Here is a 24,273-nt window from a genome sequence, read left to right on the forward strand (position 1 = left end):
TACACCATTTTATCAATGCTATCATGACCATACAATATGAATCCTCCATCTCTTTCTTAGGACATAATCAGAACATACAGGAAACATGTATACATTATTAAAATAACAGAAACTGTTCAGATAACATTTCTACAGGCTTAAGTGTCAAGTGTTTATTGTGACATTGAAAATGAAAATGCGAAAGATCATACAATCTGTCAAACAGTTGGTGTAGTGGTTTGCTTTTGCCTTTGCAGCAAGAAGACCCGGGTTCAAGCCCCGGTTGGAACAAGGGCCTTTCTGCAAGGAGTTTGCATGTTCTCCCCGTGTGTGCATGGGTTTTTTCCGGCTTCCTCCCAGAGTCCAAAAACATGCAGATTTGAGGATTAGGTAAATTGGTTACCTTAAATTGACCGTAGGTGTGCCTATCCCCCTATTTCAGCTGAGGCACAGCGCCCCCCACGACCCCCCAGTGGAGGATAAAGCGATAGATAATGGATGGAGGGATTATTCATTGGTAGGGAAATAATACATTAATTATTATCTGCTTACATCATTGTTGTGCTACATTCTTGCTACATTTAAAAAAAAAAAGTTTGTGTGTGTGTGTATATATCTCTATCTTGACTCTCTTGTAACTACTGATATTCTCCATCGTCCCCCTCACTCGTGATCAAGTGTCAAGAAAAGTGGACACTGAGGAGTGAGAGTAAAGAGGAAACAAGTGGACGTACATGCAGAGAGGCAGTAAACAGTTAATTAGACTGGAGACAAGCTGTATGTGACTGAGACCACTGAGCCTAAATATACAGTATGGACAGCTTTTGTGATGAATGATGACAACCTGTGCATAATCAAAGAGTTCTAACAAGGCCATGTGTGTTGTCAAATCCCTTCACATTACAGGAATCATATGTCAAGATGATGTGTCCAAACTGTGCCTCATATTGATGGATGATGAGAGTTGTGTGGGAATATCATTAAAGCACATAGTCAGTGCTGACTGAGTTGTGTGCGCCCCCTGCTGGCCCCCTGCACAGAGACCCAGCAGCAGGTAGAGAGGTAATAATAGATTTACAAAAGGCTCACAGAAGAAAATGAATTCTGTGGTATCTTAACAATATGTTTGACACTTCATCTCATGTTACATAGCCTTTGTCCAAATGGAAAGTGAAGTGTGTAAACAGCACACTCTTCTGAACCAAAGTCTGCATTTTTATCTTGTGGGAACAGAGAAGCCGCTGGTCTACTGCTGCCTCTCTTAGTTAGACTGTGTCACTTGAGTAGATCCGAACAAAGCATTTTAAACACTGAAGTCACAAAATCACACATTTTAACTTACTGCTGACGGCAGCAGTGTATCAATAACCTCTGTGAGCCTGATCTTCTCTATAGACTTGTGCAGGAGAGTGATTGATTTACAAAGCAAAACAAACTTAAGTTTTCCGTCACAAAAGCCTGTCAAACAATGAAATAGATCACTGAACATAATAAGATACTACAGATTGAAACAGTCATGGATTTTATGAGGTCAATCAGGTCAGTGTTCAGTGGTTAAATCAGCATGTTTTCTGTGAACAAAAATGCTGTTTTCTGGAGTTTTGGGTCAGGAAGTGTTGATTGTCAACAACACTTACTATACAACCTCAACTATCATTTCAGTTTGCAGGTGTTTAGTCATCAATCAAACTATTGAACAAAGTGAAGGTCAACCACTTTTACTTCAGTAGTTTCAGTAATATTACAATGTACAGAATATATAGACATTTTTTATGATACCAGAATCTGATAAATCACCTCAGTTTAGGTGAATAAACAACTGGTCTAGTCTGAAGATCCCAATTGAAGTGCGTAATGATGGAGTTCCACAGTGAGTAATGTAGGTTTCCATGTTGTGACAGTAATATAGACAATAAATCTGTGATTCCATTTTTTTCTGGTTCTTTGTAATTGTCTACGGTGCCCCAGACATGACATGGGAAAAAAAACTCTGATTCGTGGCCACAAATACTAATTCGTCCCCAAAAGGGTTCTCCAGTTTCCTCCTACAGTCCAAAAACACGTATGGGGATTAGTTAAATTGGACACTCCATTTCACTCCACTCTGTCTAGGATGTACCTCGCCTATCTCCCTATGTCAGCTGAGATTGGCACAGCACCCTCGCAAAGTGGTAGAAGATGGACATTATACCTATTTCGTGGGAACAAATTAGTATTTTGTGGCCACAGATTAGTATTTTGTGCGCACATTTGACCTGCTGTGTGGGAACAAATTAGTATTTGGTGGCCACGTTTTACCCATTTCATTTCTGCGGCTCCGTAATTGTCAACTGTGCATATCAGTGGAATATGTGAGGTTTTTGAAGTTGACCCTGAAGGGCAAACCATGCAGTTCACCATCATTTGATATGGACCAAATTCAGTGGTAATCCTGCCATTCATTGTTGAGATTCTTCAGTTTGGTGGTCATTCAACCAACATGTCATCCATAAAGAAGATACATTGTTCTTTGCTCTGTATTGAAATGTGAATATTCTATATCTCCACAGCGACCATGTAAAATATTACCAAATGTCTGTGGCTCAGGAAAAAAGATTGTCATCTACTAACAGAAGACAGGTGAGTTTGAGCCTAATCATTTAAATGGTGCAGGTCTTAAACAAACTCAATAAAAATCATAGAGTGGATGTTTCTTAAGAACATATTCAGCAAGACAGTGCTTTAAACAGTTACTCAGCCTCCTGGTGCATTGTGATTTCACAGCCTGCTGTCCAATTCCTCTCGAAACTTTTAATCCCTTGTACATTCCTCTCGTCACAAATTCTTGCTGAGCACAGCGACGACATTAATTAAAGTCCATGAGGTGTTAATGTTGAAAACCTCAGGGCGAACACTGGGCTCTTGCCTGCAGTATTTGTTCTTTCAGCCATGATGTGGATCAGATCAGTCACAAACTCCTGGCAAAGCACTTGAGTCTGACATTTGATGATTTAGGGTTTATGGTGATGATTACAGATCACTAAATGTCAGGGACTGTCTGCTCAAAGCTGATGTATTCATCCCGGAATGCAGGCGATGCACTTGGATGATACACTGCTCCTGGTTTCTGTCTCTGTCAAGAGTGAACAGTGAGGACTCATATAAAATATGTCCAGGGCTTTCAACGGGGACCTGTACAAGTGAGAGATGTCATACATCCCATATATTATAGCACTGCAGCAGAGAGGGAAAGATGATGGGACCATACAGAATACACAAAGAATACAAAGATACAAGGCAACACCATTAGCTGAAGGCTTAGCTTTTATATAAAATCATTCTTTCTTTGTGTCAAAGAATCTATAGCAAACTGGTGGCCTTATGGAAACCCCAATTGATTACATGCAGGCCACCACTTAACATCATGTTATAATGAAAACATGACCGTGACTTCCTCTTCCTTTTAAACTCAGCGTGTGTCTGAAGAACAGCTGCCAGTGAGACGAAATATACTATAAACATGTCATAACTGTTGTTGTGAATTGTGTTGGGTTACTCTTCTCTCTATAACATTTTAAGGTTTCTGCCTATGTACAGTGCACTATAGTGGCCTTTACATATGAGAAAGTATGTGGTTTGTCCTCTCAGGCTGCCATAGAAACATGGCAGTGCAGAATTACAGCTACTTTTATTTTAAAATAATAAAATTATACACTTTTAGAAAAGAAATTCCACCAATAAACCTTTAATATATATATTTTTAGACATTCTAAAGTGAAAAAAATCTATCTATATACGACATACTGTATATTGTGTATACAGTATATGTCAGCAGATAAAATCAGCCGATGATTTTGAGTGGAGCACACTGTGTAAATATATATGAATTGTAGTCACAGTAAAGGCTTCTAAAGTCAGAGCGCCTCAGCTTTTTTTTTTTTAACCTGTCACCCTTTGTTGTTTTGTTTCCACAGGATTTCACTCAGAACTCTGCCTTTTTGCAACATTCCTGACGTGAGGAGTTCACCACCTTGTTCAGAGCAGTGATGAATTGTTGATACAAAGCTTCAAACCTTTTAGTGACCTCCCAGCACCTCGGACACTCTCACACCAGTGCACTAACCATCCAGCCTCACGTGGCCTCGGAAAAATACACAGTAATAGCAGTAAAAGTGACAGGATGGTTGTGAACAGCAGCTCACTTCCACGTTTGTAGTGATTTCAACACCTACTCAATGTTTTCACAGTGTCATATGATTTCAAATTAGAATTTAGTATACAGTAGCCACTTTACATTTGGCATGAAACATAATCAGAAGGATTAATGATAATTTAGAAAATGTTAACACAGCTGTCATATAATTCATCCATCCATCTAGCTTTATCCTTCTCAGGAGGGTTGCAGGGGTGCTGCATGTGCCAGTCTCAGCTGACATAGGCTGGGAACACCCTTGACAGTTCACCAGTCCATTGCAGGGCCACATATAGAGACATATAACCATCCTCATATTGCATGTTTTTGGACTGTGGGAGGACGCCGGAGAATCCGGAGAAAATCCACACAGCAAACTCCATACAAACTCCATGCAGAAAAAACCCAGGTGTTCTTGCTGCAAAGGCAAGAGTGCTAACTCGGACTAAGAACCGGGTTCAAGCCCTGGTTGGAACAAGGGCCTTTCTGCAAGGAACTTGCATGTTCTCTGGGTTCTCTGGTGTCCTCCCACAGTCCAAAAAAACATTCAATATGGGGATTAGGTAAGAATAAATTAAAGGTGCCAAAAGATTTTTTTTTAATGCAAATATTTTGGCTGTACTGTTGTTGTTGGTGAGTTCAGTTTGTTATATGAACATTATTCCTGAGTCTCTGTGACATATTAGGAGGATTTTATGGCCAGTTGCTTTTGATTTATTACATAATGCACCTTTAACCATAGGTGTAGGAGTGAGGGTTGAATAGTTGTTTGTCTCTATATGTCTGTATGATCATGGTGAATGTCGGAAGGGCCGTTTAGCTCACACTGACAGCCATGCTTCCATCACTCTGCTCCAGACATAGACGTACAGCTTACCACCACCAGAGAGAATGAAAAATGTTTTTTTGTACGCACTTTGGGTATATAGAAAATCGCTATATAAATGTAATCAATAACAATAATAATAATAATACTAGTAACCACTACACAAACCGTGTGGCCCCCTCAAACAATTCAGTTATCATCTATTCAGTGTAATCAGCCATTGTTATGTATCAATACTACAGAAGTGTAATGCTGCCACAACAGCAAAAAAACACTAAAGAACTGGCAGCTGGGTTGCCATTATGTTACTGTAAAATTAACATATTTTTGCTGTCACTGAAATTTACAGCTTTGTACTGTAAATAAAAAAAATGTAACAATGACATGTAAAAAATTCACATGCTGAACAAATTGCATGTTAAAAACAGTATTACGCACATACATATATTACATATATTAACAGTATTACAAATATATACAGTACAGTTACTGTGGAAGTCCGAGAATATCAGCAGGAGAGTTACGGCTCACTCAAAGACACCAGGTTTCTCAATCCAGCCTGTAAGTAGCAGTGGTGAAAACATCTACTGCATCTGCAATATCAGAGAACTGTGTCCAAAAATCAATCCAAATACAAATGAACAGGCAATTGCACAATGCAAAGATGGAAAAACAGTCAAAGTTACAGCAATGCAAATATTCTTCAGTATTAAATTTGTGATCCAATAATTATCTTGAAAGTAATCTTGCCTTTATTTGAATCTGCCCTATCACACACAAGTGTTGTCAAAAGCCCTATTCACATGGGATTAATTACCTGGGGTCACCAGAGGTCCCAAGGTAATATTAATCTCGTGCGAATAGAGTAAATTACATAGACGGTAAAATGTTAACACAAACTATCATAAAGTTTCATTAATTCACTGACAAAATGCAGGTGTCAACACACATTAACTTTGTAGAAATAAATAATTAAAATGTACTCCTTGTGTTGTTTGAATATCATCTTTGAAAATTTAGCCAGCTGCTAACCAAAATCATTATTCTTCATCATATTAATCATATATATTAAAACCCGGGTGGTAGATAATGGATGGATAATCACTTATTAAATAATAATTATTGTTCTTACAATATAAGTAAATTGTTTTTAAAATGCTAAATAATAATACTAATAACTGTCGAAAGCACGCTTCCGTAAAATATCTCACAAGTCAAGGTGAAAAATATGTTTTCTCTATATTTTGAGGAATAAAACTGGGTTTAAAAACATCCAGTTGTGTCCAATGTAATCACGGTAATAGGAGACTTGTGTGCTGGTGTGGAGTCAGTGGATGTTCCTTTTGTAAATGAAATATTCAAATATAATACAATATAGACTCAAATCCATACAAAAAGTTTTATCTTCTGTTTTTCCAGAAGTACAACATACATTAAAAAAAAAAAAAAAAAAAAGACTTTAACATGCGTAACTAGTCTTGTCTGCAATCAAAACCAGAGTCTCAGTCATGTTGAGTGACCTCTGCTGAGATCATTCAGTGATGTAATAGCTCAGTTATCCACAAGGGGGTGCCTTTAAACAACAATGGGCCCCTCTGCTCATTGATAATGATGAAGAAGATGCAGCAGCAGCAGCTGCTCCCACAGGCCTCCAGGTCAGACTCAGCTCATTATGACAACATGGCTTCACTGAGGTAGTAAAGATAACCCTTTTTGTTCCCACTATTGATGAATAATCATCATAAATAACCTACATCTCAATGTTTATCAAACTATTTGTGGTTATAACTTCAACACTATAAAATCTTGGATCTGCTATCACCATAGTTCATGATATACAGTAGTATACAATTTAATGTGACATTTATTGAGAGGTCATATTTTATTTAATATATTTGGATATCTTTTACCACAATATAGGATATACTGCATGTTGTATAAATTGAATATTATTTACAGCCTTGTCTGAGGCCCAAATCCAGCACGTCTTTGGGAATAATTGATTCAATTATTCATTAAATAAATCTTACATAGCCTTCATGGGGCAAAGCACGTCAGCGTCACAGAGGGTGGAGACCCTGCCCTTATATACAGTGCCTTGTGAAAGTATCCGGCCCCTTTCAACTTTTCAACCTTTTGCCACATTTGAGGCTTCAAACATAAAGATATAAAATTTACATTTTTTGTCAAGAATCAACAACAAGTGGGACACAATCGTGAAGTGGAACCAAATTCATTGGATAATTTAAACTTTTTTAACAAATAAAAAACTGAAAAGTGGGGCGTGCAATATTATTCGGCCCCCTTGCGTTAATACTTTGTAGCGCCACCTTTTGCTGCAATTACAGCTGCAAGTCGCTTGGGATATGTCTCTATCAGTTTTGCACATCGAGAGACTGGAATTCTTGCCCATTCTTCCTTGCAAAACAGCTCGAGCTCAGTGAGGTTGGATGGAGAGCGTTTGTGAACAGCAGTCTTCAGCTCTTTCCACAGATTCTCGATTGGATTCAGGTCTGGACTGGGCCATTCTAACACCTGGATACGTTTATTTGTGAACCATTCCATTGTAGATTTGGCTTTATGTTTAGGATCATTGTCCTGTTGGAAGATAAATCTCCGTCCCAGTCTCAGGTCTTTTGCAGACTCCAACAGGTTTTCTTCCAGAATGGTCCTGTATTTGGCTCCATCCATCTTCCCATCAATTTTAACCATCTTCCCTGTCCCTGCTGAAGAAAAGCAGGCCCAAACCATGATGCTGCCGCCACCATGTTTGACAGTGGGGATGGTATGTTCAGGGTGATGAGCTGTGTTGCTTTTATGCCAAACATATCGTTTTGCATTGTGGCCAAAAAGTTCAATTTTGGTTTCATCTGACCAGAGCACCTTCTTCCACATGTTTGGTGTGTCTCCCAGGTGGCTTGTGGCAAACATTAAACAAGACTTTTTATGGATTTCTTTGAGAAATGGCTTTTTCCAGATTTGTGCAGTGTACGACTGATTGTTGTCCTATGGACAGACTCTCCCACCTCAGCTGTAGATCTCTGCAGTTCATCCAGAGTGATCATGGGCCTCTTGGCTGCATCTCTGATCCGTCTTCTCCTTGTTCGAGATGAAAGTTTGGAGGGACGGCCGGGTCTTGGTAAATTTGCAGTGGTCTGATACTCCTTCCATTTCAATATGATTGCTTGCACAGTGCTCCTTGCAATGTTTAAAGCTTGGGAAATCTTTTTGTATCCAAATCCAGCTTTAAACTTTTCCACAACAGTATCTCTGACCTGCCTGGTGTGTTCCTTGGTCTTCATGATGCTCTCTGCGCTTTAAACAGAATCCTGAGACTATCACAGAGCAGGTGCATTTATACAGAGACCTGATTACACACAGGTGGATTCTATTTATCATCATCAGTCATTTAGGACAACATTGGATCATTCAGAGATCCTCACTGAACTTCTGGAGTGAGTTTGCTGCACTGAAAGTAAAGGGGCCGAATAATATTGCACGCCCCACTTTTCAGTTTTTTATTTGTTAAAAAAGTATAAATTATCCAATGAATTTGGTTCCACTTCACGATTGTGTCCCACTTGTTGTTGATTCTTGACAAAAAATTTAAATTTTATAACTTTATGTTTGAAGCCTCAAATGTGGCAAAAGGTTGAAAAGTTCAAGGGGGCCGGATACTTTCACAAGGCACTGTAGGAGCACTGCTCTGCTCATTATTGAAAATTGAAAGATTTGAAGATTTTTCCCTAAAAACACAGATAATGTTGTTGATAGTGCAGTGGCCTCACTGCGTACCACATTATATTGTGTTGACCCTCTGAAAAAGAAAGTGGTGAAACAGAGGAGAGTAGCACCATGGTTTGACTCGATACTCGCGCTCTTAAACAGGCTTTGCATAGATTAGAAAGAAAATGGCGTTTAACGAATCTAGAGGAATTTCATATAGCCTGGAGAGATGGTTTTGTAGCATACAAAAAAGCCCAGCTGCCTATTATTATTCTTTAATTGAAAAAAATAAAAAAAAGAATAACCCCAAGGTTTTTTTTTCCAGCACTGTGTATCAGGGTGAAACAGAGTCACTGCTCTGAAGCATCTATTTCTTTAACACTGAGCAGTGATGATGACTTCATGAACTTCTTTGTGAATAAAATAGCATAAATTAGAGAAAAAAATTGATCTCCTTAAGGTATGTTGCGATTATTGATTTTCACGATTCACAGTATTATTATAAGAAAAATATTATTTCCCAGAGTGACGGTCATGTGGCGTCTCGGGAATGGTGCTACTCTCAGTGAACCCTACGATATGAAAAGGTTTTGAGAAATGTGAATAAGTGACGGCAATGAGGGGTTTTCCATTTACATTTTTATAAAATATTATGACAAAGGTTTTAGTTATTTATTCGTCGCTCATTAGCATTTATTTTCAAACATATTATCGATGTATTAACAAGCTGCTGTGTGTATTCATTGAGGAGAGGAGACTCATAGTGAATTCATAGTTTAGTATGTCGTCCAAAATGTGACAAAAAAGTCAAAGTTTAGTAAGTTGTCCAAAATCACTTAAAAAAGGTATACTTTAATGTCATCCAAAATCGCTCAAAAAAGACATTGTTTAGTATGTCGTCCAAAATGTAATAAAAAAAGTAAACGTCGACTCGAGGACCTCGAGTCTAGGGATGGGCATGTGTATTATGTATTATGTATTATGTATTATGTATTATTAGCTTAATTATAAAAATCTGATCAGTAACAACATGTATACAAAAAAAACACAAAACAATTATTCTATCAGTGATTGCATTTATATAAAAAAAAAATACTTCCACTTGAGTGAATACCTAATTTGTGGTGCATCTATTCTATCACAAGGTGGCAGCAGCAGCAAGCATTTCGTCCGTGGATTTTATGTGCTCAACACACAGTGAACCCTGAATTACTTTCAATACCTCTCATGCACTGGAGTTTATCTGTCATTCAACAAATAATACACACAAATATTGTAATAAGATCTTGTTATAATTGTCAGGTGGGGATGCAGAATATTTTCTGAATGTATACCTTTTAACCTTGGCTTATCTCTATAATAATAATAATTAATCTGATGAACTTTTAACCATTTACTGTCATTTAAATCATAGAATGTACAGGTGCTTCTCTATAAATTAGAATATTGTGTAAAAACTAATTTATTTCAGTTATTCAACTCAAATAGTGAAACTTGTGCATTATATACATTCAATACACACAGACTGAAGTAGGTTAAGTCTTTGGTTCTTTTAATTGTGATGATTTTGTCTCACGTTATCTCATGTTAACAGAAAGTTGAGTGGAAGAAAAAGATGCACAATCGGCCGAGAGAACCACAGTCTGTGATGGTTTGGGGTGCAATGTCATCTGCTGGTGTTGGACCACTCTGTTTTTTGATGTCACTGCACCCGTTTAGCAGGACATTTTAGAGCACTTCATGCTTCCTTCTGCTGACAAGCTTTTCCTTTTCCAGCAAGATTTGGCACCTGTCCACACTACAAGAAGCACCAACAGTTGGTTAAATGACCATGGTGTTGGTGTGCTTGACTGGCCAGCAAACTCACCAGACCATATTATGGGGTATTGTCAAGAGGTAAATGGAAACACAAGAGATGAGCTGAAGGCTCAGCCGTGCCACAGACTGATCACCTCCATGCCACGCTGAATTGAGGGAGTAATTAAAGCAAAAGTATTGAGTAGATTTAATTGAACATATATACCAGAAGGCCAAATGTTTTTTTTTTTGTTTTTTTTTATTGGTCTTATGGTGTATTCTACTTTTTTGAGATACTGAATTTCTCTTTCTTGTTAAATGTGGGCCAAAATCATCACAATTAAAAGAACCAAAGAATGAAAGTACTTCAGTCTTTGTGTATTGAATGTATAGAATACACAAGTTTTACTATTTGAGTTTAATTACTGAAATAAATTAACTTTTCCACAATATTCTAATTTATTGAGATGCACCTGTAAGTGACAGACAATCTCTGACTTTGGTTTGCACTAGTGCATATGATAAAGATGAGCACTGTGCTGCCATTGTGTAATACATTTTCATTTGAAATGAACATGAGAAATGCCAAACAATAAACAACACACTGAATTCTTCATGAAAATTTATCATTTTAATGGAAACTAAAATTGTGAACACTGGAGTTTTCTTCTTTTTTTACTGACTCTATTACACTGTTTGGAATCTGAGGGTTATTATCCATGCTTTAACAAAAAACATTGCCATGTGACGTGTGTTAAACTCAAAAAAGACCAAAAAAAAAACATTTAAATAATTATACTTTTCACTTTCAAAGTCAACCTGTAAGACATGAAAATGAAATGCTATTGCCTCTTATTTTAGGGGGATAAGAGGTGACCATAGGAGAAGCAGGACAGACGTCTGAGATGACAAAAGAAAAGACAACTTGACACAATGCTGTCCACGTGTGAAATCACAATTAATGTACCCCTAAGGTGTCACTGAATTAAAATAAAAACGCCCCTCAAAATAAAACATTTCCCCAAGAGGCGATGACAGTTTAAAGGAGAGACGATTTGAAGTCGAGCACAAACACCAAGTCCAGCATTTTCCCGTCACACATGACTGATTACTGGAAGAAGAAGCAGCACTTTCGGTATTTGTTTGATCTTTTTTGTTGTTGTTGTTGATAGATTTCTTCTCCCTCACGGTTTCATCACAAAGTGACATTCAGCTGCTACAGTAGTGACTTCACTTTGCTACAATCTCCCCCGAACCCAGCGTGATGTCAGGAAGCGTGTTATGACATCATCGACATCATGATGTCCCCCAACTCCTCCTGTGTCTGTGCGTTTGTGTTTCAGTCGCTGAAGTGTAACTTTGGCGAAAGTAGCGGATTCAGAGCCGTTGACTTGCATTTTAGAACATGTCCGACACTAACACAAATATATTAAGAGGAACTCTGAGATGTATGTCACCCCATCACACTAACTGAAGAAATGCATTTAATTAATTTGTATATAATATGGGGGGAGGGGGAGAACTTCAAATATATTAACATTGTTGCTATTGGGGGGAAATAGGTTTACATCAGTTTTAATTAATAAGCAAAAAACATATCTTGATTTTCTGTCATTGATTTATTCCTTTTAGTCTCATCCTACTTTGGATGAGACTTTAAGGAATCTATGGATAAAAATAAAATAAAAAACTAATGTTAATATTAAAACATGAAATTGCTAAATCAGTTCAAATGAATCATGTGCTACTTCAGACAATAACTTGATTGACTGGTGTGAGTAGAAACGAGCAAGCGGTCGCCACCTGCCCGAGTCAAACCCAGTTTGGCTTTAAGGTCGACAATAAGCCGAAATATTAGTTTTCAAAAACCTACAAAAACACACTAACTGCTCGTTGCTTTTCAGCTGCGTCCATGTCATTCAGAAGAAAGAAAATTAGCGGCTAGAAAACTCGAACACGATTGCGAAATATTTTGATTGCAAAAAAAAACAACAAGAAAATGGCACAGATATATATATGATGGAAGCAGATTTTTAAACAATCAACATTGCATCAAAAATTCCACAGGCACCTGAACATGAAACACCGGGAGGAGAGAGTGTTAGGTCAAAAATATATGAGGAACTTGCATATAATAGGAAGAACTCGCTACACACACACACACAAATGCGAGGCCCGACTCAAGACCAGGAGGCTGCTTCAGCATCTTTTAGGTGATTGCACTTCCTGGAGGAGTCACTCACTCACTTATTCGCCCTCACTCATTCACTGATTAAAACATCTACTCTGCTCCGACAACCTGTTTTTGGTTTTGCAGGCTACAATGCTAATCTATCTTTATTTAAATGCATATTCATCTTAGCCATTCTGCTGCATATAAGTGCTTGACAAAAAGAGGAGCCTTGGATGGAAGGATAGATTATCTGATTTCTCTGTACCAGGACAATCCTCTCAAAATATATATACATATGTATATATATATATAAAAATAAAAAAGTATTAATTATAAGACTATAGCCACAACACATACTACGCACTGATTATCGATCACCCTGTTTTAAAAGCATAGAGATGCCTCACTGTCCAACGACACTGCTTTCATCCACGAACTGTTAACCTGGTTACATCAAATTTCACTATGGATTGATGGAGATTCTTTCATTGTCCACCACATGATGGTCATGAAGGGAGCAGGAGCCGCAGGGTCACACTCTGGACAGGTCACCAGTCCATCACAGGACAAACACAGAGACGAACAACCAGTCACTCACATACGGTCAATTTAGAGTGTCCAATTCACCTCTGGACTGTGGAAGGAGACCGGCGAACACAGAAGAAAAAAAAACCCTACACACGGGGAGAACATGCAACTCTATACAAACTCAGACTGGGTCGCAAATGTGGGTCATTTTGCTGCAAGGCAACAGTGCTAGTCATAACACCGCAGTGTGGCCAACTTTATGGACAATTGGGAGAAATTAAAAGGAGGATTTTATGCCATAATAAATGTGAATTTCCACAGACAAAATACAAAAAAATGCCTAAATGCTGATCGAAAATATCTCCTTTCTCAAAAAACTCATCCATCATAAACTACACAGTGGCAGCTTAAACAAAGCATTTTAAATACCAAAGAGCAGACTACCTCTCAGACATGGAAAGTAAATGTCAGCTTTGACAAAAAGACAATGGCAGTTACCACATGCAGCACAACCGCTGCCAAAGCTTATTCCCAAATTGTTGATACTTAAAAAACCCCACTGTCTGTTCGGTAGGGCTGCAACCTACAATTATATTCATTTCATATTATCTGTCGATTTCTTTTTCAATTAATCGTTTGGTCCATAAAATGTCTGAAAATATTGAAAAATTTGTGATCAGTGTTCACTTCAAAATGATGTTCTCAAACTTGTTTTGTCCACAAACCAAATTAATGATTTTTTTTTTTTCCCATGGAGCAAAGAAATCAGAAAATATTCACGTTTAAGAAACTGGGAAATCTGCAGATTTAAAAAAAATATATCAAAATCGATTAATTTAGTAATGAATAAATAATGGATTCATAGTTGCAGCCCTAGTGTTCAGCACTAATAAAGAGGTGCATCACTACAAACACATGAAGATGAAAATTAAGCATCAGACAAATGTAGGATTACAGTCTAGTATACATTGAAAACAGCGCATGGAGCAATGTGCTTCTTTTGTCTTGTTTTAAAGGGGAAGTGAACATTTTTAAAGCCCAAAATGATCAATGTCAGCACCTCGCATGCCACAAGAGTCATTATTTGGTGTTAAGTCGAAACATCATATGAGAGACTCTGTATAGCAGGAGTTCAATTTTAACATTTCCATATACGAGAACATCAACATGAATGGGGGGCCATTTGGCAAAAAAAAATATATATATATATATATTTAACATAGTCATGGCTTTATCAACACTACCTGAGTTACATTTAATAATTCTGTATTTATCAACTTTTTTTCTGAAAAGTAACAGCCCAGAGCCATTCTTTCAAGGAGTATTTCTGGTCAGTACATAAAGATCTTTCTAGCAATTAAAAGATAAAAGCAATTTGTCTTCATAAAGTGCTACAAATCCACACATTAAAGCTACAGTAGGCAGGACTCTTCTTTTTTTTTGGCCTTTCTGATCAATAATTCCATTATAGCCTATAAGTCTATAGCATTATGGGAAACTTTAACAAATCACAGGGCTGTGCAAACCCTTATGGGGCCCACAGACATGTTGGCTGGGATGGGCCTGGGATGAGCATTAATATTCAACGTTTTGCTTGATTACAAAAAGTCAATCAGTTACTGTGACAATTGCTAATATATTAGAAGACACAAAAAATGTTTTATGGGTGATTGCATTTATAAAAACAAATAATTCTACTCCAAAGACCTAATATGTGGTGCATCTATTATACAGCAACTCACAAATCTTGAGTTTGTTTCAGAACCGGAAGACTGCCTCAACTTTTTATCTACAGTCTATGAATAAAATGCATATTAATACCAGAGGTTCAAAGATGGTGCATCTGTCTGTGCTTTTCCCAGCAATCCTGCCTACTGCAGCTTTAAACTAATGAAATCATCTGAACAAAGAAACCAGGGTTAGGGTTATTCCTTTGTTGTGAATAAACAATCCTGATTTGGAGATAATAATGAAAGTGATGTCACAGGTGAGCTGGCCCTTTAGCAGTCAGCAAATATACCCTTAATTATACCTTTTCAACATGAGCTCTTTTGCAAGAAACAAGAACACTTGAGCAAACACTGAAATGCACCTTTAACATGTTTAACTATCAAATGTACTGTGGGTCACAGCAGAATCTTAGGGTGATGATTTCGTAGCTCCATGTAACCCATTTCACAAATCAAATGGATCACATGGGGTTATTGCACATTGGTTTGAAAAGGTCATCTACAGTAAAACATAAATGCACACCCTAGTTTCACATTTCAACACTGTTTGACAAAGTGGCTAGTCGGGGGAACCTAGATTAGTATTGCAATTCTTGTTATTCTAGTCTTATTGTGGCCATGGGCAGTGACCTCTGACTCATTCATTTCCACCAGTAAACATGCAAGAAACACAAGTTCTGTAAGACTGAAAAGTAGAAACACAAAATCATGAGTCAGGAAAAAAAAAAAAAACTTAAGTCATTAAATCCACCAATATGATCTTTTGACAAGAGGAGTTCAACTAGACAGAAATGCAGGCAATATTATCTGAATGGATATCCTGAGTCTTGCCCCTGAACAAACAGCACAAAACGCAGAAGACCCTATTGGAAGAAATGTCTCTCACTTAACAGTTTGTTTCACGATTTAACTCAAATCATACGGCAGCAGGAAGATGAATCTAAATTTAACAACAGTCTGCACCAACCTGGTAAGGCCTGGGTCATACTAAACATGTTCTGGTCGCACAGAGCGCGGCTACGCATTTCTGCTTGTGCATACATTACCGCGATCCGTTCTTAGTAAAAATGAGGGTCCTTCAGTCTAGCGCTCCACACGTCCGCTTCTTCTTTGAGTGTGCGTGGATCTCCTTGCAATACTTAAACCAAGTGTCCACAGTTAATGTCTTCTTCTTTTTCTCTTTTGGCCAAAACAAGAGTGCACCACCAAGTGGACTGGAAAGTGTAGTGCCACAGGAAACTTAAGCTGTCAGCACATACAATCCATGTGTTCACAAAAAAGGGAGGGCCGCATACACACCACTAACACCACTGGACAACGATATTTAAGTCACGGACGTCTGCGAACACGTGGACTATGACCCAGGCCTAACAACCACACAAGATGAAATGTATGAGAAGCTCAACTATGAAAAATGCTTCACCTATAACAGAGACCTGATTTTCTTTTTCCTTTAAATATTTTTCAAATCCTGTCATCAAAACAAAAATTCAATGAAGGGGCAAGACTTTGCCTTCAAGTTGGGCACTTGTGCAACCTGTGCTCAGGGGACACACTGCAGCGCAGAGAACGCTCGTTTTTATGCTAACACCAAACGGTATGAAAAGAAAAAAAGCACTGATTTGAGTCGAGGTTCCACCTTCTTTGATGGAGCCTCGCCTATGAGCTTTCACTGAACTTAAGATTTTAACAGGACATCGAAATTCCAAGGTAATTTCAAGGTATTCTCTGCAAGGTGTGTTCTTCTTTTGTTCACAATGAACTGAAGCCTGCGCACAGATGTGTATGAATAACGTCTAATATATCTACAATTAACTTATTTGAATGTGTCAAGAAAAAAATGACTGAGGCAACGGCTGCCGCAGTTCAACAGGATAAAGGCTTAGGGAGGCGCAGTCCTAGACGCCTTTCTTTGTTGAACTCCTGAACGTCATCCTTTAAGAGCCATGAGACAGCTTTAAGTTGCAAGTGTCCATTCATCATGTTGGAGAGGCACCGGTCAACTCCTTTAACGTTACTCCACTGTGTGTGTGTGTGTGTGTGTGATGCCCCGAATACAGAGTCTGTCATTCCACCCGAGATTTCAAAAATCTGTCATGTTCAACTATCAAGTGTTTTCACAGTTGTCACTTTATCTATCCAAGAGGATTTGTGATTTCCAGGGTAGATAACTGCAGCACCCAGAGGAGAAGGTCAGTACTGGAAAGCATCTACATCACCGATCGGGGTCAATCCTTGGTTTCATTATAAACCACTACTTTTTTTGGATCTACAGCAGAGGAAGACAGGAGGCAAAACATATGGTTATTCAACATGAATGAAAAAAATTGAATAAATCACTTTTTTTTTTTTTTATCATTTCCAAAATGTTGCGTTTTAAAATGTTTTCCTATAACTGAAGATGGCAAGATGTCTGGTTAACGGAGCACCTTAGTAGCATTTATGAGCTAAAAGGCCATCAAAGCTTGGATATGAATTTTAACATTTTAAGTGTTACCACACAAAATGCTAATAATTATTTTTAAAAAATCACACATTTCTAGAACAAATTCTGTTTGACAAAAGTGAACAACCAACACATTAAAAGCAAAACAACTTTCAAAAAAGCTTTGATTTACCTTGTTTTTGCAAGTTGAAAATGGATTCCATTTCTGTTGAAAACAAAAAAAGATGTTATTTCGGCCTCTGCATTAATAGTTTTCTGAGAATTGATTAGATTAGATTTGCAGATTTGTTTTTTTCTCTTGAACAAGATTTGATGCAGGTAAATCAATTAGAAACGATTGTACAAATGGATGTGGAATAGTCTCAGAGTTAAATACAAGTTAATTCGAGTGCTTACAGAAAAACAGAAGAGTGGTACTTGATTGATTATTAGGGGTGCAACGTTATACTAGTAATGTTCATGTTCTTGATATTGCAATACAACAATCGTCTAATAAAATCCAGACATTTTTTTCGGGAAGTTTTCCAAAAGGTTTTTCAGTATGGTTTCAAAAACTGAGGTTTAAACGGAACCGTGAGTCAAAAATCGAAGTTGAACCGAATCGGGGTTTGGTGAAACTTTTCAACCATTTTCCTAATGATTATCCATCTAAATCTAGAGGACATGCAGAGTAACAAGTGACTGCTGCACAGCCTCTCACTTATTCCCACAGTGAAGCTCAGTAGTTGCAGGTAAGCTTATCTCAGACAATTTTTTCTTCGTTCTCAATGTTTCTCTTGGAAGCATAAAACACAGCGGGAAATATTGTTGTAATGCAAGTCATCATTTTGAATTGTGAGCCAACAAGAGATTCCCACCAGCAGCATTATTGACTATAGTTTTGTCTCATCAAAATCAACTTCATTCTCTACTTTTCGTTTAACAGTCAGTCACAGGAGGCAGCTGTTATTGTGAAGCATGTTTCTTATATGGAACCCAAAGTTGGGTTGGGAGCTGGGTCTATGAATACCTAGCCACTTGCACAAAACATTTGATCAGCACTCAGCATTTGTTTGTTGTTCATTTAAACCAGTGTGCGCAGAGAGCGTGAAGACTTGTGTCGGTAATATGTTGTGAAATATGTTTAAACTTAAATAAACTACACATACAGGTAGTTATGTCTCGTTGTATTAGTTTGTCCTGTTATTGACGTAATGCTGTCATCGCCTGACAGTCTGGCTGATTGAAAGCCCCCAGATGCAGCGGATGCAACGCACCACAGATGCGCGATGCAAATACTATGCAAATATATTATATTATATCTGTGGGTTTTTTTAGATGGAATATTCAAATATCATTTTTGAGGAATTTTGACAGCCCAAGTAAGCGTCTTGGAATATCGCCCAGCACTAACTGACTGGGGACCATTGGACGTCAACAACGATAACTACCTCGGCATTACTGTACACTTATCGGTGCCAGCTGGGAACGTCACTCCTTCCCTTTAGGTAGGCTGTTATGTAATTTTAAATTACATAATTGTATTTAATCACTTAGCCTATTAATTACCATGACACCACAGATTACATAGTTCAAATGAGCCATTTTAATCGAGATTAATCTAGATTTAAAAATGTATCTATGCCCACCACTACTTTAAACCCAAACTGCATAGAGAAAATGTGCTATTTTGCATCACAGCATACAGAAGTTGTTGATACACCAATACATCAATCAGTAATTTAAACCGTGTTATTTTGTAACTTGAAATCCTTCGTTGGATTTACTTCAGTGACACAAACCTACCAAACAACACAGCAGAGCTGAAAAAAGCAAATAACTCTTAATTTTCTCTATGGACTTTGACAAGAGAGAGAGCAATTTACAAAATTCACTTTTCAGATAGAAAGGCCATCTAATGGTGATATACGTAAAGTGTAGAACATATTCTTAAGATATCAGGTGAGCCTCATTTTAGTTTTCACAGAAAAAAGTATCCATACCCCCTTTTCCACCTATGCGCCCAGCTCGCCTCGTATCAGCACAGCTTAGTTTGGTTTTCCACTACAAAATAGTACCTACTCAACGTGGGTGGAGTCATCACTGCACAGCTGCACTGCTGTGACTTTGTTTTACATGCGACACACAAACAAGTGACTTGTAAAACAGTTGTTTTTAGTGTAACTGAATCATTACAATTGGTTAATAAAAAATATTTGTTAAACTGCATCTGACAGTCACTGGACTGAAATATAGCGGCAGGGTTTGTGATGGCACTCGCAATCAGCAGCACTGTCGTTAAATACACCAGACTCCTCTGGAGTGAGATTTCCATGGTAATTGTTGAAGATTTACCCACATGTTTTTAGGATTGTGAAGTCTTTTTAAATGGTCTTTAGTGTGGTACTGTTTAGCTTGATTCTTGGATTGGATGCCTCTTTCTGTGACTGCACTCTGACCAGTCAGTGGCCAGCAGTCTGGCGACATCACACATAGTATCGCCTCAGCTTGCTTGGAACCTCGCCAGAGCAGGTACTAAAAAAAAGGTAGTATCGCTAGTGGAAACGCAACTTAACAGTACCGAGGCAAGGTGAGGCGAGCTGAGGTAAGGTGAGGCAAGCCGAGCCGGTGGAAACAAACCATGTCTCAAGCTGCTTTGGCGCAGGGAGGTACACATACTCAATTGTGTACAAGTACCTCATTCAACCACACTTCAAAACACTTGCACTTTCACTTTAAGAACTACAACTTAATGGTTAGTTAAATGAATGACAAACAAAGTAGATGGTTCAAGTTACCTTTAGTGTGATAAGTGACAGCAGCTTTAACGTCAAAGGACCCCCAGCTTGACCTTCTGCCAATGGCTTTAGAGTGGGTCTGGTCTTTCGGTGGGCCAAACAGCAAAGTGGTTTGCTGACCCTGTGCAGGTTTAGCACCGCTGTCTTTACTGGGGACTGTTGCAGCTGAAACTGCACCCTTGGCCGCAGCATTTGTCTTTTCCTGGCCACAGAGCTGCAGCTTGTTCTCCTCCCCACTCATCACACAAGCAGGAAAACAAGCATTAGACACATTGAAAGGGGCACAAGTCCTTCTCTCTGGGTCTTGAGCCAAAGTACCGGGCTCCAAAAATGATGGGATAATATCAAAGCAGGGATGGGCAGACTTGGTTGAGGCAGGCTGACACTCGCTTTGTAGCATGACCGCAGTCGTGTCATCCTCCATGGGCACCAACCCTCCTCCTCCTCCTCCTCCCTCTGGCCCTAAATTGGGCTCATTGATGAAAGATAGCCCCCATTGATTCTGGAAGATGTCTCCCAAGGCTTTCTGATTTGTCTGAGCAGCCGGAGGGTCAAGGTGACGAGCACTAGGGAGCATGGGTTGCATATTTAATGGGTAAATTAAAAGAGTACACTTCCTAAGCTCATAGGTTTCTCCATCTACAGGACTGGTTGTTGAGCTACAGTTACTTTCCAAAAGAGATGCTACATTCTCGCCACTTGGGATGGATGGGGCTGGAGGAATACTACTAGCAGCAGGAGCAAAGAAGGTACCCACTGAAGGGTAGCTGTTTCCATTTCCAGAAACAGGACCATTAGTAAAGCTAGATGAGGTGATAGTTTTCATAGCAGACATAGGGACCTGTGACAGTCTAACAGGTGGAGGCAGTGTCTCTCCTCCACTGTGAGCTACTTTGTTGAGGTTCTCTTTTACTTTACTTGCATAACTGATCTTGGGAACAATTTTTGCACTGCTATTGTCCACAGGAAATACTGGAGGGGGTTTGAATAAAGTCCAGGAGTCCTCTTTTGAGGGTGAGGAAAGCTTGGCTTTGTGCCTTTCCTCATTCTTTTTACCAAAGTTGCCAACAGTTTTGCCATCAGAGCTTTTCCTCTGAGATTCACCCACTGAAGCCTCTGACACAACAGGCCGTCGAGCTGCTGACTGGCCTTCTACTTTATGGGTGGCTCTGAAGCCATCAAGTCTGGAAGTTACTCCCTTCTCAGTTGTCTCAACGTTAAAAGCTCCAGACTCCTCTGTAGTATTTCCCTGCTGCATGTCTTTCTCCATGTCTTTTATGACATTATCAGTGTTATTGGCAGTGTTACATTTGGCCTTCCGTTTCTTCGGAGTAGTGTATCCACATTCAGAACCGCTTCCATCATTGTCCTTGTTGGAATAGCCATTTGTAATTAAGCCACAGTTTACAGCACCATTTTGAAGCAACACATAGTTTTTCTTATCCAAAGTTTGGCACTCGTGATAATTCAAATCAAATGCCTTTTCCTTGTCATTTTTAAGGTCCATGTTCTTCTTATGGTCCAATCCTCTGCTGGTCACTTTCGGAGCAGTTGTGTACAGCTTTTGCGTCAACTTCTGCCTCACATTTGTACTGGTGGTGTGTCTGTTACCATTACTGTTGGGGGGATGTGACATACCAGCAGAATCAGACAGAGCTGGATACTTCTCCCCTTCCTCGTCACTGCTGTTCACTTTTTTATTGCCTGAAATGAGAAATAAAATCAGTTTACACTGACATAATACAACACATCAACAACTTCAAAACCTTTCTACTTTGTAATCTTAAATCTTATGAAAGTGAGTTAAAGAGAACTTTAACATATCATATCCTCATCTCATACACATTTAGCAACAATAATGTGCCTTTTCCATCCATCAAGTTTCAGATATTTCTGAATTTCCTATGTAGTGTGAATTAATTCATTAGAATTAATTTGATAGTTCACTCACTATTCACTTTTTTTTCAATGTGGTTTTATGAAAATTATAGGATATGCCTTTTCCATATGAACATTGTGTAACATTGGCAATAACTGTTAACGAATATAACGAACACAGCGAAGCAAAACATAACTCATCCACCATTATTGTCATTATTTAGACCTGAGAGTTTCCTACTGTGACCTGTTAAAATGGCTGCCATGAAAAGGGTAGGGTATTCAGTATAAGTTTGTGTAGTAAGTGAGCTCATTTTGTTTTAAAACATGACTATAAACGAGAGACAATATATTACAATTATGTTGTTCCACTAGCACTGGCAGTAAATGTACCCTTACTCATGTCACGATAAGTTAAGTGTTCACATTGTGTTTTACAAGTTATGGAAATGTGACAGTCAATGTACACAGGCCTGTTAGCTAGTTTGCTATCTTCAGGATATCTGTCATGACATCACAGAGCAGCCGTTGCCAGGTGAAAAGGGGTGGCTCACAGCAACATTTATAAATAAATTTTCTCTGACAGTGAACCATTAATAGGTTACGCAGTGCAAAGAATTTTGGGAACTGCTGTGTCAACTTGGAATTTCCCATTCGGTTTTGCAGCCCCTCGCATCTTTTCACACTTCACCTGATTGAAACAGAGGCAACGTGTCGCTATAAGGCGAGCAAACCTATTGTCCTATCAGAGAACATTAACAAACGTACACGGATGTAATGTGTGTTCTGTTGCACCAGATTATGAAGCTGTACCAGGATGCTCATGTTGAAGCTGCTGCGTGGATACACGCTGACTGGTCAACATGCAACAGGCCTGTCAGAGACGGCTACGGCTAGCGTTAGCTAATGTCATCTACTTTAGCATTTACACGCCCTGGCAGCAAGCTAGGTGACGGGAAGCCAACAGTCCGCCACCGGCAAACAAAGTACATACAAATACGACCGCCACGTGTCGGTTTTCCAATGCAGCGTGCATGGTTTAGTTAAACAATAATTATTAGTATTTTAAAAATACTAAACAGTTGATAAGAGCATTAGCTAGCTGTGATTTTCTAACATGGCCGACAGGAAATAGAAGCTCAGAACATTCCAGTGGAGCCGGCTCGTTTTCCTAAACTGGACACAGGCATGTTGAAATGAATAACTCTTGGACAGCTGCTGGAGACGACATGTTGTGGGTCTATAACATACTAAATATTAAATCGCACTGTGACGCTGAAGACGTTTCTTTCTCTTCTTTCGTTTGCAAAAGATAAACGGGTGGTGAAACCGTCTCACAAGGTCAATCCCCGATATGTCAAACCACTACCAGCGACAACTATCACGCAACGTCAGCTAACCAAGTAGCCAACATGTTGGTGGGTTGTTCACCGACAATTGCCAACTGCCTTTTACACATGTCAGTCATTCACCAGATGTTACGTTTCTTGGTTGTTCGTGTAAACCCGGTTGTGTAGCGAACAAACTGAGCCCTCGACCATGGTACTCCCAGAAGTTAGCACAAGCTAGTCGGCTCGTTGACATTAGCTGACTAAGGCTAATAACCGTTAGCTAACTTTTCCGAATGGCCCAACCTGTTTTCTTCGTCTGCGTTTCCTGATGCTGGCGCTGGAAGTGGCTCTGATCATTTTTCAGACAAGTTGTATGTTGATTAGAGCTTCTGTCTTCTCCGTGGTGGTGATACTGCTTGTCTTGTGCCCGATCTTTGGGCTGATCCTCCATTGAAGTGTAGAATGTCGGACTCGCTCGGCGACTCTATTAGCTCAGTGTGTAAGTAGAGAACAGTCCAATCACTACCAGTGTACAACGGAAGCTATTTGGAGGCTCTGTAAACGTCAGCAGTGAACGTCTAAAAATGGCACTGTTTTTGGGTGGTCACCGCCACTAAATCCAGGACCAGTATTTGTGCTGAGATATGCAGAGGGCATTTTGCAGCACTTTTCACTCATTGGCACACATTTGAGTGAGAGTTCAGACTGAAATAACGGAAAGGCGACACTAAAATAAATCTGTTCAGGGAAGGCAGTAACGGGGTGGGGTTCGTGTATGAACTAAAATCATATGACCGGAGGCTCTGCCACGTCTCAAGCCAGTGGATACACTTTAGCAGAGGGTCCGGGAGAGAGCAACACTGCTAAAATAAATATTTCATATGTTCACATTTTATACATCTGCCTATTTG

General features: G+C 39.0%; 1 protein-coding gene across 1 annotated transcript; it reads right to left on the minus strand.

Moving 5' to 3' along the window:
• Positions 1-16,675: 16,675 nt before the first annotated feature.
• On the minus strand, positions 16,676-23,831 carry nufip2 (nuclear FMR1 interacting protein 2). The gene is made up of 4 exons (XM_083909324.1): positions 23,666-23,831; positions 20,154-21,857; positions 17,549-17,581; positions 16,676-17,199 (listed from the first exon to the last, which is right to left on the minus strand). The coding sequence occupies exons 1-4, from the start codon at positions 23,811-23,813 to the stop codon at positions 17,159-17,161; spliced, it is 1,926 nt and encodes a 641-aa protein (XP_083765450.1). The 5' UTR covers positions 23,814-23,831; the 3' UTR covers positions 16,676-17,158.
• Positions 23,832-24,273: the final 442 nt, after the last annotated feature.

Source organism: Microchirus variegatus (assembly GCF_963457635.1).
Source record: "Microchirus variegatus genome assembly, chromosome: 2".
Lineage (NCBI taxonomy): Eukaryota > Metazoa > Chordata > Actinopteri > Pleuronectiformes > Soleidae > Microchirus > Microchirus variegatus.

What these genes read in the sequence shown, in the direction of transcription:
- nufip2 (XM_083909324.1), bottom strand. Translation starts at nt 23,813, where the DNA reads ATGGAGGATCAGCCCAAAGATCGGGCACAAGACAAGCAGTATCACCAC. An exon ending in TGTCACTTATCACACTAAAG is followed by an intron (nt 17,582 to 20,153) that starts GTAACTTGAACC and finishes TGTTTTCAACAG; the next exon opens with AAATGGAATCCATTTTCAAC. An exon ending in TTTCAACTTGCAAAAACAAG is followed by an intron (nt 17,200 to 17,548) that starts GTAAATCAAAGC and finishes CCTCTGCTGTAG; the next exon opens with ATCCAAAAAAAGTAGTGGTT.